Genomic DNA, 17,009 nt, shown 5'->3' with positions numbered 1-17,009 from the left:
ACAGGCGGCCCGCGAGCGCTTTGTCCTGAGCTGTTTGGTGGCTTTTGTCTGGGGTACACCTTCCTCTTCCTCCTCATCCTCGCGTTTGTTCACCCTCGGGCCAGGTTTAGACCACCGAGATGTAATGTGAGATTGTGTCGTGCTCCAAAGAGCCTGTGGAGACGCACGTGGAAACTTAACTCTTTCTCTGTGTAGGGGTCAAGGAATCTAGCCTGCTGGTTAAATCTTAAAAAAATGAAGACATCAGAGCTTAGATAAGACTTTCTTTCTTTGACTAAAACCGCTGAAATATGACACATTCATAGGGCCATTCACACGATCTGGCCATTCACACGTGCAAACTCTACTTGCTTTGCTGAGATGTTGAAGAACGCAACGAAGAAATTTCTCCGATTATTTTTTCATTTAATTCTCTTTCATTCTAATTTAAACTCTCTTAATTATGAAATTTAATTTATTTGTGTACTGATGTTCAGCTGTTTCACCAAACTTATTGCTCACTAAAAAACCCCCCCCGCAAATCATGTTTTCAAACCATCTCATGTTTGATTTTGACGTGACATAAAGTGGTGATATCTAAGAGTACATTTACATGACAATGATGTACTATATCATATCATTTCTTTGCGTAATTTACATACAGACGACAACGTTGTCACAGATCTGCGGAAACGACTAATAACGCTGCATTATGCTAACCGGCCAGTAGTTGGCGATGTCACTTTGTAAAAATAAAAACATTACGCACCTAAATAGACCTAACACATAATACACATACGTATGACGTTCACAAATTGGCGTTTTTGCAGTCCACACGGAGACGATGACGGCATCGGTTTCAAAAACGTGCATTTTGAAACCCGTTTTCAAAAGTGTGCATTTTCAGGCTCCCAAAAAGCCATTGTCGTGTAAACGAATAACTAAAACACATAAAAAGCTTTTGTTTTTGTTATAAAAATAAGTTTCGTTATAATTGCCTTTAATTGTAGTTGAAAACGGTGTCCTGTCAACGTGGGTGAGTTGTTTACTTACTTTTTAATTCGTCTTACATTAACACCATTGTTTATTCATTCATATTCATGAAAACGAGAGGTGGGATTTATCGTGTGAAACAATCATATCCAATCATATCCAATCATAGCGCATGGAGGCATTGCCTCCTCTCACGTGACAATATAATATATATATATATATATTTTTTTTATATATATAATATAATTGTATAATATAGCCTATATAATATTTTTGGTTGCATTTTATTTTACAGTATGTGTACTTACAGTATACTGAGTCTGACCTAAGAAAGTACTGGGTAATATAAGGTAACTATATGATTAGGTTTAGGTGTATAGGTTCAGTGTTAGTGCCTAGTTATTACCCAGTTATTTTAATTACTATAATAAGTACATAGTATGTACATGGGGAACAGGACTGTAAAATAAAGTGCTACCACATTTTTTTTTTTTATATTTATATACAAGAGCAAATATATAATCAATTTGGTTTAATTTGAAAGACAAAAACAAGTGACCTAAAACCAAAATATTGATGTGTTTAAAAAAATAAATAAAAAAATAAAAAGCCTTAGTTTTGTTTAAAAAGTCCAGTTAATCAGGTGAAACTCCACCTTTATTTGATAATAAAGTGTTTTTGGTCCATCAGAATGAATTAGTAAATCATTGTATGTCTGTAAAATTTTGACATTTTACTAACAAAATAAAATTGTTATACATTTATTCTATAGTATTAATTGGATATTTTTCAATTATTTTTGTCCTCATGACTACATTTTGTTGAAAATTGAGTAATTAAATAAAAAACAGGATAAGATATGCATGTGCTTGTGGTTTAGTTTACACACACACACACACACACACACACACACGCACACACGCACGCACGCACGCACGCACACACACACACACACACACAAAAGTCTCCATGGTCACTTGGTTTTCTGACAACCCAGTCTTTATTAGATTTGCTCCCTGTGTACATATTAAAACGACTTTAAATCTATACAAAATTATTTTTTTAACAGTTTTCAGAACAATCTGTGCTCTTACATTGCTAGTTTATTAGTATTCCTCCACAGAGACATAGACATCAGAGATTCTATCAGAAATTGTCTGTACAGTCTTAAATCATTTTTTTATGTTTATTTGTTTGTTTTTTTGGGGGGGAAAGATCTCATTCTGTGCGATTTCAGGCCGGCGTTCATCTGAGAGTCAAGAAAAGAAGGTTGTCGTTGTAGCAGCTGCAGTCTTTCAGTCAGTGACACCATGTGGACAAACCAAAGGAGCCAGGACAGGTTTGATGGTTCGAGCAACATTTCTCCAGACCCGAATCGTTTGGTCTCGGGAGCTTTCTCAAACATTCCTTCAGTTAGTTCTACTCTCTAGGTTTAATGCGTCACTTTCAAATGAAATATATTTAGACTCTACGCAAACAGACAAACACATGAGGTTCGAAATTCCAGACCCTCGTTGTTCTTCATGCATTTCATGCATCTAACATTGGTAAAATGAATATATCAAATGTTCTAGAATTAGGACAAAGTAAAAAAAAAATAATGGAATGTACACCAAACAGCCGAATAATTTAATCTGCATCCCAGAACCCTTAGAAAGGAACCTTCACCATATGAGAGAGAAAGAGAGAGAGGACGAGAGGGACGTGTCAATGTGTTTTAATGGGACGTGAAACTCTGGTTATCATGACTGTCTCAGTTGATTCTTTTTACGTCTCTCCAGGAAAAATCTGCAATGAGAAAGAAGAGCAATCATATAGTGAATATATCATATTTTAAGGAACTTATTATAACAATAGATCTGTTCCAAACAGACAGCATTTTAAGGCATCATGTGCACTATACATTTTTGGGCCGAATTCTTAATAGTTTATGCAAGTAAATCAATGAGGTCATGAATGTTCTTGTACGTGTGTTTTTCTGGCAGTAACACTCCAAGACTCCAGGGGGCGATAATGTAACTTCAAATCTGCGTTGGATATGTTTCAGGCCTACTTCAGGTAGATATGAAGAGTTCAGATGCAAAAGCCTCTAAATGCCATCTGAAATTTTCTTATAGAATGATCATTTTTATCAAGCTCGTATATTTAAATTCAATAATTTCACTTAAATGGCAATGAAGATTACCTATTAATTGTCATTTAAGTGAAATTACTGAACTTAAATACACGAGCTTGATAAAAAATGATCATTCTATAAGAAAATTTCAGATGGCATTTAGAGGCTTTTGCATCTGAACTCTTCATATCATTCCTCTTTTTGATTGAAAAATGATAATGATGTGATTTAAAATATGGGATATCGTGAGTTTACTCATCATATATGGAAAATTCTTTATCCATAAATGTAAATGGGCAACGCACCTACTTTTACTCTTTTGAAAATGAAAGGTCTCTCTACCTTCATACATTAACAGAAAAGAGAAACAATGAAAAAGTTACTGTAAACATTGATTGATGTATAATGCACAAATTGCTTATCAAGATCCTATTTACCCTTTATTTTTCTTTTGTTTGTCTTAATATTTGATTGGATATAGGCCTAACTAATATGTTATAATTGCCTTTAATTGTATGTTCATTGTCCAACAGATTGCAATAAAACATTTTTGAAAATAGTTATTCATCATTCAAGACGGCGGATGAAGAGCCCATCCTTTCAGTAGAAAAGAGCCAATCACCTTTTGAAAGAGGTAATGCTTGATGATTTACTCATTTCACTTATTTGCATGGACAGTATTTTAGCATATTTGAATAATTTATGATACCATGTTGTCAGATTGTATTATACCAAACTCTATTAGAATAAAATGTTAGCTGTTTAATATTCATGAGTGACTATTACAAATGTTTCTGAATGTAGAGCGTTTCAAATCAGCCACTTTTAGACTTTTACGAGACATTTATAAAGGCTTATGTAAACACTACACTACATTAATATATTATATTTTATATCTCATATATTGTGACTGTATATATCAAAATGTGACTATATTTTCAGTTGCTACTTTATCTCACAATGTGACTAATGACTATATCTCTCAATTATGACTTTATATCTCACAATTGTGACTTTAAATTTCAAAATATTTGCTTTTTATGTTGCACAAATTGACTGCATATCCCGCCATTAAGGCTTTATATCTCACAGTGTGCCTTTTTATCTTCTTTCATCAGTCACTTGTGAGGTTTCATGACTTTTAAGAGAAGTATATGAAGTAAGGCCTATGTAAACACTACATAGGTTTGAACAGAGCTTTTAATACGTGATCACATGATACCTGTTACAATGTCTTTGTAGAGTCCTGGTTGCTAGGAGCTTGGCAGAGGGGTTCTGCTGCCATCATCTGATCCTTAGGAAAGGCAGGAGCGGACATTAGCATGTGTAAAGTGTAAGTGTTTTAAGCAGACGCTTCTTCACAGCATCATTACCTTGTGTTGTGTCATCAAGATGATCTGGTTCATCTTGTGTTTTAGAAGCAGCATCTGTAAACAGAATCCGTTTATTATTACATGTATACATTGGGCAGACACTTTTATCCAAAGTAACTTGTATTGTATTAGTTCATGCATGTTAGTTATGTTGTTAGCGCCAGTCTTATAGATCTATACTCCTACTGTATGTCAACATCTGTCTTATTTGTGTCTCCTAAGGAATTTTGGGAGGAAAAAATCTCAAAAGAAAATTGGCTTACCCGTGGCATCTTCAACCCCGACTTGATCATCATGGGTATCAGTGTCATCGTCATCTAAACATGCAAAGGAATTGAGCTTTTTCCCATTCAGAGAGTAGTGACCATCTAACAGGTAACAGCTACTTTTACAGTTTATCATTTAATAAAATGTTTGACATCATTTGGGGAAGTTACGTGCCAAAGTTTAATATAGGGTTCAAAAGAAATAATAATAATGTTAACCTTAGTAAACGACATAACTAAACCCACAATGAAGTGCTTTAGACCCATGAGACGTACCGCCTAAAACATCATGGCTGTCTGGATCAGTGATTTCATCAGTGTGGTTCTCTAGAGTTGGCAAAACAATTCAAGAAACATGCATTTAATACTTTGTAAATGATAACGGCATCATGTGACTCTTACATACTTAGTTAATAAACATATTTACCGTGGGATGTCGTAGCATCTGTTGAGTCATTGATATCTAGAAGAAGAACAAGATTCAGGTTCATCATGTCTTACACACGTGGCTTTAAAGATAAGTCATTTATTTGTCCGTGCTGAAATCACAAATGCTGTGCGATGCAACTTTGTTCTCCATTGAGAAGTAGCAGTGTATTCTGGCTAGCAACGTACAGTAAAACTCACATATATTTAATGATTTTACATTGCTTAACCAGTGCCTGATTCTTTCTTAAAGGCTTTATATTTGTCCCTGTCAGCTGTTTTTCTAGTGAACTCGTGAAGAAAAGAAGAAAACTCCTCAGATTTACATGGGGTGGACGGGATTTATCACTTGTTGTGTTGTGCATCACATCTGGTTCTCAGTTAGCATTGAAATATGATTTTCTTGACAAAACATGTGAACAGTGAATGCTGTGTTTGGCTTACCGTGGGAATCAGCCGAATCATGTGTCTCTATTGATGCACCATCAGGAGAATCTGTAGGTTTACACATTTATATATTACACTTTCCTAACTTTGTTCTGTAACAGTGACAAGTTTAAATCTATAGACGCCTGTTTTCTTTATTTCTTTTTATTTCACAGTGTGACTTTATATCTCACAATATGACTTGGTATGTCACAGTTGCGACTTCATCTTCAATTGACTTTATATCTCACAATTAAGACTTTATATCTTCAATTATGACTTTATATCTCACAATTAGAACTATCTTACAATATGACTTAATTAATCACTATGACTATCTCACAATATGACTATCTTCAATTATGACTTTATTTATCACAATATGACTTTTAGATTTCACAATATGACTTTATATCTTCAATTATGACTTTATATTTTACAATTATGACTTTATATGCTAGATTATGACTTTATATCTCACAATATGACTATCTCTCACAAAATGACTTTAAATCTTCCATTATGACTTTATATCTCACAATTATGACTGTTAAATTATGACTATTTCACAATTATGACTATGGGCCCTATCTTGCACCCAGCACAATTGACTTTGAACACCGACGCATGTATCATTCCTATTTTGCACCCGTGCAAAGCGGACTTTTCCCTCCACAGAAGCACGTCGGTAAGTTAGGAAATACACTTGCGCTCCCGGGGGCGGTTCAGCGCAAAGAGGAGGCGTGTTCCGGCGCAAACGTTCCTTCATGCTATTTTGCAGGTTTAGAAAACAATTGCGCCACTGACGAGAACGTCGGTCTCCTCGGCTGTGAACCGCTCCTGGCGCGCGCCTGGCAAATCCGCCGTTATAATAGGAATCCGCTTTAGAACAAGCGCGCCTGCTCTTAAAGGGAATGTGAGATGTCGCTCTGATTGGTTTATTTCACGTTACGCCCAAACCACACCTATGAATAATGAAGCTACTTCAGACCAACCCATTTTAGATTTGCGTCGGGCGCAAGAGGCATTTATCCCGCCGGGAAAATAGCAACAGCGCTGAGACCCGCCCACAAAGTTACTTGCGCTTTGCGCTTGACACTTGCGTTTCAGATCGTTAAAATAGGGCCCTCAATCTTAAAATGATCACTTTATATGTTAAATTATGACTATATTTCACAATTATGACTTTATATCCCACAATATGACTATTTTCAATTATGACTATTTTTCAATTATGACTTTATATCTTCAATTATGACATTATATCTCATAATTATGACTTTATATCTCACAATTATGACTTTATATCTTGCAATTATGACTTTATATCTCGCAATTGTCTTTGTATCTCACTATGTGACTTTAAAATCATGACTTTATATCACACATAATGATTGTATACCATGCAATTATGGTTTTATATCATAACTTTAAATTTCTCAGTTGTGTCTTCATACCGCACAATGTGACTTTATTTCTTATGTTAAACTTTATCTCAGAATTATCTGATATATTTTTCACTGTGAGGTGGAAATGGGCCTGATATATATCAGTTAATACCTTGCTTCTCTTTTTCCACACTGTCTTCATCGGTGTCTGTGGGCATAAACACATCAATCAGTCAATGGATAGATATAGTGGTTTGATGACTGTAAAACAGAAAGGATGTAATGTTCACCTTCCCCTCCGGTTTCTGAGCTGTCCGTGTCGCTCTTGCTGTCACTGTCAGAGCTTTCTGTGTCTGTGGACTCTGTGCTGCTCTTGTCTTTGTCCTGGTCTTTATCTTTGCTGTCCGAGTCTGAGTCCGAGTCTGAGTCTGAGTCTGAGTCCAGGCTGGAGTTGTCAGAATCTGGTTTGTCTTCCTGCTTGTCTTCTGTCTTTTCTTCCCGCTCACTCTCGTCAGACTGACTGGCTGTGGCGTCTTCTTTCGAGCCGGCGTCCTCCTTGTCCTGTTCGTCTGGTTTGGATTCATCTTCTTTATCTTTTCCCTCGTCGCTGTCCTTGTCATCGGCCTCCTGCTTTTCTTGGGCGTCCTTCTCGCTGTCTCCATCATCTTGTGTGTCTTTGGGGTCGCTGGTGTCCTTGTCTTTGTCCTCAGCGCTGTCTTTATCAGGGGAATCTGACGTGTCCTGGTCCTGAGTGTCGCTGTCAGAGTCCGGGTCTTTCTCCTTCTTCTCTGTGCTGTCTGTGTCTGTCAGATCTGGATCCTGGTCTTTGGAGTCGTCTGAATCTTTCACCTCATCCGAGTCGCTGTCTGTGTCGCCTTTCTCTGGCGTCTCAGAGGTTTCTCGACCCTCGTCTTCTGAGTCTTTGCTGGACTCTTTGCTGGACTCTTTGCTGGACTCTTTGCTGGACTCTTTGCTGGACTCTTTGCTGGACTCTTTGCTGGAGTCTTTCTCGTCTTTCTCGTCGCTCTTTTCATCTGTGTCTCCGTCTGTTTTGTCTTTGTCAGAATCTGGGTGTAGAAAGTTCATTTTTATTAATATAGATCATCTAACTGACATGAATTATTATAATTACAGACAAATAACTTCATGAACCAGTGAAGCCTAAACTTACAAAAAAGTACCATGGTTCGTTGATTGTATCAGATCAAGAATACCGTGGTAATACCATTATAAATTGATAAATACACCAACGTACTATTCATGCACTATAACAATCCAAGGCACATATTGAATGTCAAAAAACATGGTATTACCATGGTACACATGAAAAAATACATGGATTTACCATGGTACCAGGTAAAAAAAAAATCATTAACAGGTACTTTATTTACTATAATAGGCATCATTAAAAAAAAAAGTGAAATCATATCACTTCCATGTTAATAAGTTTATAATATTTAAAGATTTTCCATAACCAGTTTTGAAGCAATAAATATTTTGTCACGTCATGCTGGATAGCCTCGCCCTCACTTATTTAATCACAAATAAATATCAAAAGTGTTCTGACCAGGGTTATTATATTTATTATACTGTATTTAACTAAAACTAAAATAAACGTTATGGTTTTAGTTATTCAAATTGTAGTTATAGTTATATTAGTTATAGTGTAGTTATAGTGTAGTTAAATTGGCATATATATATAAAACTACAAAATATTAATAAAAACTATAATAGTACTTCAATGATACTACTGGTTCTGACTGGTTTTGAGTACTTGACACTGGAAACTTGTTGCATTGGACCTTGTTAATGTTATTCTTTTAAGGACTTTTTAAGAGCAATAATCATCTTCTTTTGTTTGGTTATGAAGTATAGAAATGAGACACAGATGTTCTTTTGTGTATTTTAATCTCACCATCAGAGTCCTGCTGCTCATCTGTGTCTGAAGAGTCTTTCTCAGATGAAGCATCGGTACCTTCTGCATCAGAGCAAATACTATATAAACATCTCTAACTTCAGGCTGAATCACACTTTCATTCCTTCACTTCAGTAAATCGAAACTATTGTGAAACATGTTTTTAAACAAAATTGGTAACTGAAACAAAGCTGAAATAAAATAAAAATATTAGATGAAAAAACTAAACTAAAACTTATACTGAAATAAAAATTAATTAAAGCTAAATAGAAATATTTAAATGATATATGTATATGCATATATACATATATATGTGTATATATACAGTATGTGTGTGTATACATATATATATATATATATATTAAACAAAAGCACATAACAAAATTACTCAAATTTAAACAAAAATTTAAATAAAAACTGAAAAGTAAAAACTAATTAAAAATATGAATGAATACTATAATGTTATATTTATAAACTGATTTGACACTGTTGGAATTAAAATGGTGATTTCTGCACCTGTAGAGGTTTTGTCTGCTTCATCAGACTCGTTCTTCTCCACACTAGCAGAATCCGCGTCTGAAAGCACAGAGCATGCCAAGATTGTTTCAGTAACAATATTTCATTTCGCTGTGAGAAAAGAGTGACTGTGCCAAGTAGGACGTGTTCCTGGAACATCTTTAGTTGGTGCTTGAACAATGTTCATGGCAACAAAACATAGTCCTCCTCCTCCTCACTGTATAACCATTAACTACCGCCAGAGGGAACGACGGCTTGAGAAGAATGTTGTTCAAGAATCAACTAGAGGAACATGTTCTGCATGAGGAAACTCTATACCTGTGTCGACTGAACCAGGGTCCGCCTTCTCATCTGAGTCTGTTTAATAGTGAGACAGGAAATCAGTATTTTCAATACACACACACACACACACACACACACACACACACACACACACACACACACACGCACACACACACACACACACACACACACACACACACACACACACACACACACACACACACACACACACACACACACACACACGCACACACACACACACACACACACACACACACACACACACACACACACACACACACACACGCATGCACACACGCATGCACGCACACACTGTTTTTTTTTTTTTTTTTTTTATCATTCCAAAACTATGATATTATTTTTCAATGGAACAGAAATTGATCAATTAAAGTGTTTTTAAAAATTATTCTTTTGTGTTCCATGAAAGAAATAACAGGTGAATAAATAATAGTGTTTTTGAAGTTTTCATCTAATATTTACATTTTATTTTCAGTATTCAGATTTATTTCAATAACTTTATTTCAATACCACTTTTTTTTTATTTAGTTTTAGTTTAAAAAAAATAATGACAAAAAAATTTTTCCGTCAATTATGGGTTAATGTACCGTTTCATAATCACATGTTAGCATTGAGTTGTACAGACGGGTAACTCTGTCTCTGTTCGTTTACCTGCTGATTCCTTTTCCTTTGAATCTGTATCAACATGATCTGCATCTGAAATATTATACGACACATTTAGATTGACTTAACACCATGTAATACAATATAGTCTGTCTCATTTCACACGATCTCTCTTACCTGTGCTGTCCTCGGCTGATGCTTTCTCACTGGTCTCATCTGCAGCAATAATAATAATAAAGGAAAGTATTTTGCACACATGTAGATTCTGTATAATATGAAAGACTGACTTGTGTTTCACCGACCTGAATCGCCTGTCTTCTGCTGTGATGCGTCGGTTTCTGTAGTAGTTTCTGTATCTGTGTCTTTGTCCACATCAGTATCTGTTGTGTCTGATAAAGACATTTAGAAATAAATAACTGCACAACAAATATTTGTTTTTGCTATTGTTATGAATATATATATGAATGGAATGTCTATGTGTTTTAATTGCGTATCCTTATGGTAATATCTTGTTCCTTTTTTAAGGGAAATAATACAATGTTGTGTTTTTCTAAGGAAGTGAAGGATGCATTTTGATATTTGACCTAAACAACACTTTGCATTAATGTTGTGTGTTCAGGAAAGTTGTACCTATTGAGTCTGGGCCGCTGGTGGCTTCATCCAGGCTTGTGTCAGCTGGAATCAGTCGAGCTGTTAGTTTGAGCAATGCTTCACTCAAGTGCAATTCAAACAGAGTAAAGGATTTGCTAACACTTTACTTGCTAACACTTATTGTACTAACACCTAACCCTAACCTTACAGTCTACTAATACTATAATGAGAGTTAGTTGACATGTAGTTGATTACATGTTATCTGGATTATATAATCAGATTACAAACATGAATACTCGTAATCAGACTACAGATACTTTATTTATTATATGTCTACATGTTATTCTCACAATGGCAGTCAATTATTCATAATTCATTGATTCTCCCTACTACTACTTTTTTATCTTTTAAACTTTCCTTTCTATAAAAGTCTATGCTTATATATGTTCAGAAGCTCTTCCAGGTTTGTGGAATCGCACACACAGACCAGCCACTATGGTCATGTGACTATCACTGAAAAAAACAGCATTTGATCACTGGATTTATTGAAATCATTTCACTTTTAACAACTCTTTACTCAACATTGCAACACTGCATATCGCATCCACTCCTGACACACACATTAATTATTATTTGAATCACTCAGAGTCATCTCACTCATGTATTAATGTCTTTGGAAGGCTTTTGACTTTATTAAGACACATTAAAATATTTCATATTTCATCTTTTTTTTAAGCTGAACCTCTTTGACTTAATATATTTACTCAAAGAAACTCCTGAGATTTTAAGTTAACAAGTTAGGTCAATAAAAAATTAAGTCAATAATAATAATAATAATATAATTCAATTAAGTTCACTGTTCTTTGATGTTGGTTAATGGTCACATGACATGAAGGCAAACAAATAAAATATTTCATCTTTTTAGTAAGTTTTATTGTGACTGTTTTTAATTAAAAATGATTTATATAAATTTTATTTGTTTGTGTGTGATTTAATTAATAGCTTTTCATTAAACTCCAGAAACCATGATGTAATGTAATATTTAATGCACTTCATGTCGTTGATAACAAATAATAGAATATATTTTACAAGATTGTGTTCAAGTTCATGTGATAAACGAGTTAGATCAAAAGTAGTGCTGTCAAATCGATTAATCACAATTAATCGCATCTAACATAAAAGTTTTGTTTATATAATATACCTGTTTATGTGTATTTATATGTGTGTGTGTGTCTTTATGTATATATATATATATATATATATATATATATATATACATACATACACTGTAAAACAGTGTGGCTGCGATTAGTTATAACAACTTAAAATTTGTTGAGATAACTTAAATATCCAACTTAACTAAAGTTAACTAAACTTAATATTTTAAGTCAAGCATGAACACATACTTTTTAAAGTTGAAACAATGTTGGATTTTAAGTTGTGATAAATAATCGCAGCAATTTTTTTTTTACAGTGTATTATATAAAAAAAAAAGCTTTTATGTTAGATGTGATTAATCACGATTAATTGATTTGACAGCACTAGTCAAAAGTAAACTAAAAGTAGTCCGATTCTATTACCTTAAACGTGTAATGCAGTGGATTACGTTTCTAACTACCACCTGTGTTGTGTAATTTGGAGTCAGTAACTGACTACAATTTGTAAGTAATCTTCCCATCACTGGTAGTTGCAAAGTTACTTCTATAGTATTTAGCAGAATTTCTAAAGTGGATCATCAAAATAAAGTATAACCAAAGATGTGAGAAGTGAAGTCTTACTGTTCGTGTCTGGTGTGTCAGGAGCTCCATCGGCCTCTTTATAAAGAGAGAAAATTAGTAGAAAATTAGTAGTTCTTTTATTCATGTTGTTCCTAGTGTCATTAAAAGTGCTTTTCATTCCTTAAAATGATTGCTAATGTCTTAACATACAAGTATAGGCCTTGTTTTCTGTATAATTCAACATCACAATGACTCAAAACAAGAATTTAATCAGTTAAAAGATTGTATCCTGGTTCAGAGATTACACATCTCCATCCTTTCCATTAATCATTGATTTCATTAAGTGATAATGTGAGTCAGAACTAAACACTTCTGTTGTGTTTTCTGTCCTGTTGCCATGGCATTATTCAGGAAAGATTGAGTGTGACACTTTTGGACAGCAAACATAAATGATTGTTTTAATTCATTTAATCTTTTCCCGTTGACTGACTTTGTCCTGCTTTTCCAACTAATACCGATTCTTCTAGTTCACTGATGTTGAACACACTGCGGTTAAACATTAATCCGTGTGTATTGTGTTATCACACTCATTCATGTGTTATCTTGATATCAATGCTTTCTGTTGGCACTTGTGAAAGCTGTGTGCTTCAGTGCTCAGGTCATTCTCTCTTTTATGTGCTTTATGTCTAGACGCTCGATACCAGAAACCAACCTAGTTTTCCAGTGGTGTCAGACGAGTCGCTGGGATCTGAAACACACAGACGTTTTGGTGTCATTTTGAAGTTTGGTGTCATGTTTGTTTCCTGTTTGGAAAGAGTTTCTTACCTCCGTGTTTCTCTGATGAATCTGTCCCATCTGTAGTTCCTGCAAAAGAAAGTTTTCCAAAACTTACATTTTCAAAACTTAAACTTACATTTTTCCAAAAGTTACATTTGAGCATCTGTCTAGTTAAAGATGACTTTGCTTTTATATATCATTTTAATATTTCTTTATAGCTTCAATATATTTTTACTCAGTTTAAGTACATCAACTAAAACTGACTTATTTCAGTTTGTTGCTAAAGCAACATTTCTAATATTCATTTAACGTTTTTTTAAGATATTAAGTTTTGGTAATTTTGTGTGTGTTTGTCACTTTTATTAGTTTTCTCATATTTCTATTTAGATTTATTAAATTTTTTTAGTAATATACTTCAACTTATTTTAGTTCAGTTAGTTAGCAGTGCAACATTTCAAATTTTTGTTTACATTTATAACGTTTTTCATCTAATATTCATATTTTATATCAGGTTTTATTTTAATTAACGAAAATGTTGTTAACATTTTTTTATTAATATGTTTTAATCATATTTTAAGAGTTTTAGTTAAAAGTCCCCCTGTGGTGAAAATCAAGCTCTATGTGATGTTTTTAATATGCTTTAAGACAAACCATGTGTAAATTCATAAGTCGACAGCATTTCTGAGTATTTTCTCCTTAAAACTGCAGTGAAACAAAGACAGTCTCTAAAACACGGTTTGAAATAGCTGGTGTTTCTGATGTCACAAACTACCTTGTAACCAATCAGATCAACGTGTGATCGGCAACGATCTCTGAGCTGATGCGAGTGAGTGAGTGGAGGCGGGGCTAATTTGCATATTAATAGAACCACGTATACTAAATGAGGCAATGGTGTCGAGTTACATTCAAGCTATTTTAAGGCATGAATAAAACATTTTTTCAAGGAAAACCTGTTTAAATATGTAACTTTGGTGTTTGGAGTTGTAAGGGATAACATTATTGACTACTGGGGGACTTAAACCGTAACAACACTACCATCCGTCTAAATATCGATGTTCATGTAAGTGGACTTTTCTGCAGTTTATATAAAATATTTATAGCAAGACTTATAGCCAGACCAACCTGAGTCTCCATTTACAGGGACTGGAGTTGGAAGAGCTTCAGTAAACTGACCTGAAAAGAGAGGAAAAACATGTTTTTCAGATGATCTGGAAAACCTTCTGCGGTCTATTGATTTATGATTTATAGATCAAATTCATTGCGACCTACCAATGAAGATGTCTGACAGGCCCACAGCCACCTCTGAGATTGTAACAGAATAAAACACACAATCAGTGACATAAACCAGATGGTATTCGTTCAGAACCAGATACTTCTTGTCCCCTTGATAACTTTTAAACTGACTTTTAATTGCAAGCATTGCTGAAATCTCTTCTGAAACTCTAAAGGAGACACATGATGTGAGATTCCTGGGGATTGTGATTTCATCCCATTTCTATCTTGGAGTAACAACTGATGTTACTTTGAGTTTTCCATTTGTAACGTCTTTCTTGAACAATTGTAGTGGTACAATGCAGTTCATTGTTCTTACACAGCTCATGCATTCAGGGGCAATACGTAACTTAAAATGTGAAATCATAATTATGAAGGGCGATGAGCATCCGAGAAATACTCTTACCGTCAGTATCGGTTCCATCTGTATCAAAGCAGAAGACAAACAGTTAGTTAGTGGTGTGAGTGCATTGAGCTATAAGACTGCCTGTCCTATAGAGGCCCAGGCTAAATGTACCGGGACAGGTGAACAAAACTCTTTTGTGTCCTGTGAAGGGCTCTGATTACACTCTCATTATAGGGAGGCAGAAAATGCTTCATGTTACTTAGAAAGAAGAGCTGATACACGTCACTAATAATAATTTAGGGATCCTGGGTTATCTGGTGCGGTAGATATGTGACAGATGTAACGATGTCAGATTCCTTACCGTTTATTGGTGCAGAAATAGAGACACCCACTAATGCAAAGATCAACGGGACAACCAGCGTCCTTTATAACAAGAGGAGAAAAAACTACATCATGCAAGTGTTCACAAAAACACCTAATCTAAAATGAATAAATAATCTAGAATATATATGTATATGTGTGTATTACAATCATTAACAGTTTCAAAAAACTAATTAATAAACAAAGTTAATACATCTTTTTTGGAAACAAAAACACAATACTGATTAAAATCGAGGACCATCTTTGATGCACATCATTTTTATCACACAATTGAACATCTCAGTAAAACATGTACATTTAAAATCATAGAAAGACAGATTCTGCGCTGATAAACTGTTGATAATAATTGGTCTAAATGTTTGGCGTGATCTCTTTGGTTTATAACCTGTGAGTTAGTAAAGATCCATGCAGATACAGACATTAGACTAGTTAGAAATCACTGCTGAGTTCACCAGTTAATCTTCATCAATATCAATTATTCCCATTGTTTTTGCGGACTTTTGCATCTTTGTAAATACTCTGAAATACTCTGAACAAAAACATTAAGCCAGGCCAGGGCTGCGTTTCTCAAAAAACACTGTGAGCGAAGTAAATCATCTCTCGATCTACTCAGGCTTACGATGCTTTTGGGATACCTAGCCAAGGTTGCTGAGAGCAAAGGAGAAGCTTGTACTCACCGGGACAGCATTGCAATAGGACAGGAGTGCAGTGTGAGATTGACGCAGGTGATCAGGTCTAAAGCCTGAATGGAGCAGCTCTCAGATCTTTTATACTCTCTGAGGGGGTTGAGCTAAAGCCTGAGGCGTTACTCGAGAGCCTCTCATTAGAGCAGGGTTATGAAGGCAGGCCGTCCTGCTATTGTTTGTGTTTTCAAACAGCCTTTGTAAATAGTGTAGCTTCTGTGTCCCAGTCCTGGTGTCTCTGTCTCGACGGGTCTCGCCGCTCCTTTGTGATTCGCTCCAGTCATTTGATTTAGTCGATTTGAGGAGTTCTTCTCAGGAACGAAACAAAGAGGAGCTGGGCAGGACATGCGGATGGTGTTTGCGTCAGAACTTTGTTTCTTCTGAATGGCACAGAATGATCTGTTCTGCAGTGTTTTTAATACACTTTTTTGCATTTAAACAACAATTGCTGATTTTCACATCAGACCAGTTTCACATTAAACTCCCCCGATATTCTCACGGCAAAGTTCTTTTTCGTTCTTCCGTAAAATGAAGTTCGAAATACGTGACCAGCAAAATACTGTTAGCGAACAATTGACACCACCCACACTGCTGAGAGTGGCGTTTAGATTTGATAGATGTGTGAATAGAGACATAGATAGATATGTTTAGATATGTAAATAAGTGCTGCACGCTCAATAAAAAAAATAAACACAATAAAATTGAGAAAGCAGCAAACATTTTAATAAAACATAAGAAAAGCATCTGATCATAGTGATGTGGATGTGTTTGCACAAGCTCTGCAATTCCAACGCTATCTCACGACCTCACTCGTACGAATTTGTACGATTTGTCTAAACCAAGCGTGCCGCACAAGCCCTGAAAAGTGAAGCCAAAACGTCTCGATCGCCCCCCGGTGACTGGTCCTAGTATAGGTCAT

General features: G+C 35.1%; 1 protein-coding gene across 3 annotated transcripts; it reads right to left on the bottom strand.

Moving 5' to 3' along the window:
• Positions 1-1,953: 1,953 nt before the first annotated feature.
• stm (starmaker) lies at positions 1,954-16,237 on the bottom strand. Of its 3 annotated transcripts, none has more exons than XM_082185806.1 (24): positions 16,085-16,237; positions 15,388-15,449; positions 15,087-15,104; positions 14,678-14,710; positions 14,531-14,581; positions 13,457-13,495; positions 13,344-13,379; positions 12,692-12,727; positions 10,953-11,012; positions 10,625-10,711; positions 10,500-10,538; positions 10,371-10,415; positions 9,717-9,755; positions 9,399-9,458; positions 8,883-8,945; positions 7,258-8,034; positions 7,140-7,175; positions 5,598-5,648; positions 5,147-5,190; positions 5,004-5,052; positions 4,725-4,778; positions 4,462-4,515; positions 4,311-4,382; positions 1,954-2,760 (listed from the first exon to the last, which is right to left on the bottom strand). In XM_082185806.1, the coding sequence occupies exons 1-23, from the start codon at positions 16,093-16,095 to the stop codon at positions 4,342-4,344; spliced, it is 1,785 nt and encodes a 594-aa protein (XP_082041932.1). In that variant the 5' UTR covers positions 16,096-16,237; the 3' UTR covers positions 1,954-2,760; positions 4,311-4,341. The 3 variants fall into 3 exon arrangements, with proteins under 3 accessions (XP_082041932.1, XP_082041933.1, XP_082041934.1); XM_082185807.1 differs by having other exon boundaries at positions 5,004-5,054; positions 5,155-5,190; XM_082185808.1 differs by having other exon boundaries at positions 10,953-10,997.
• Between the last annotated feature and the right edge of the window lie 772 nt (positions 16,238-17,009).

This window comes from Leuciscus leuciscus (genome assembly GCF_965113295.1).
Source record: "Leuciscus leuciscus genome assembly, chromosome: 12".
NCBI lineage: Eukaryota > Metazoa > Chordata > Actinopteri > Cypriniformes > Leuciscidae > Leuciscus > Leuciscus leuciscus.
The sequence above is the reverse complement of the archived record's forward strand: the minus strand, read 5'-3'. Positions and strand labels throughout refer to the sequence as shown.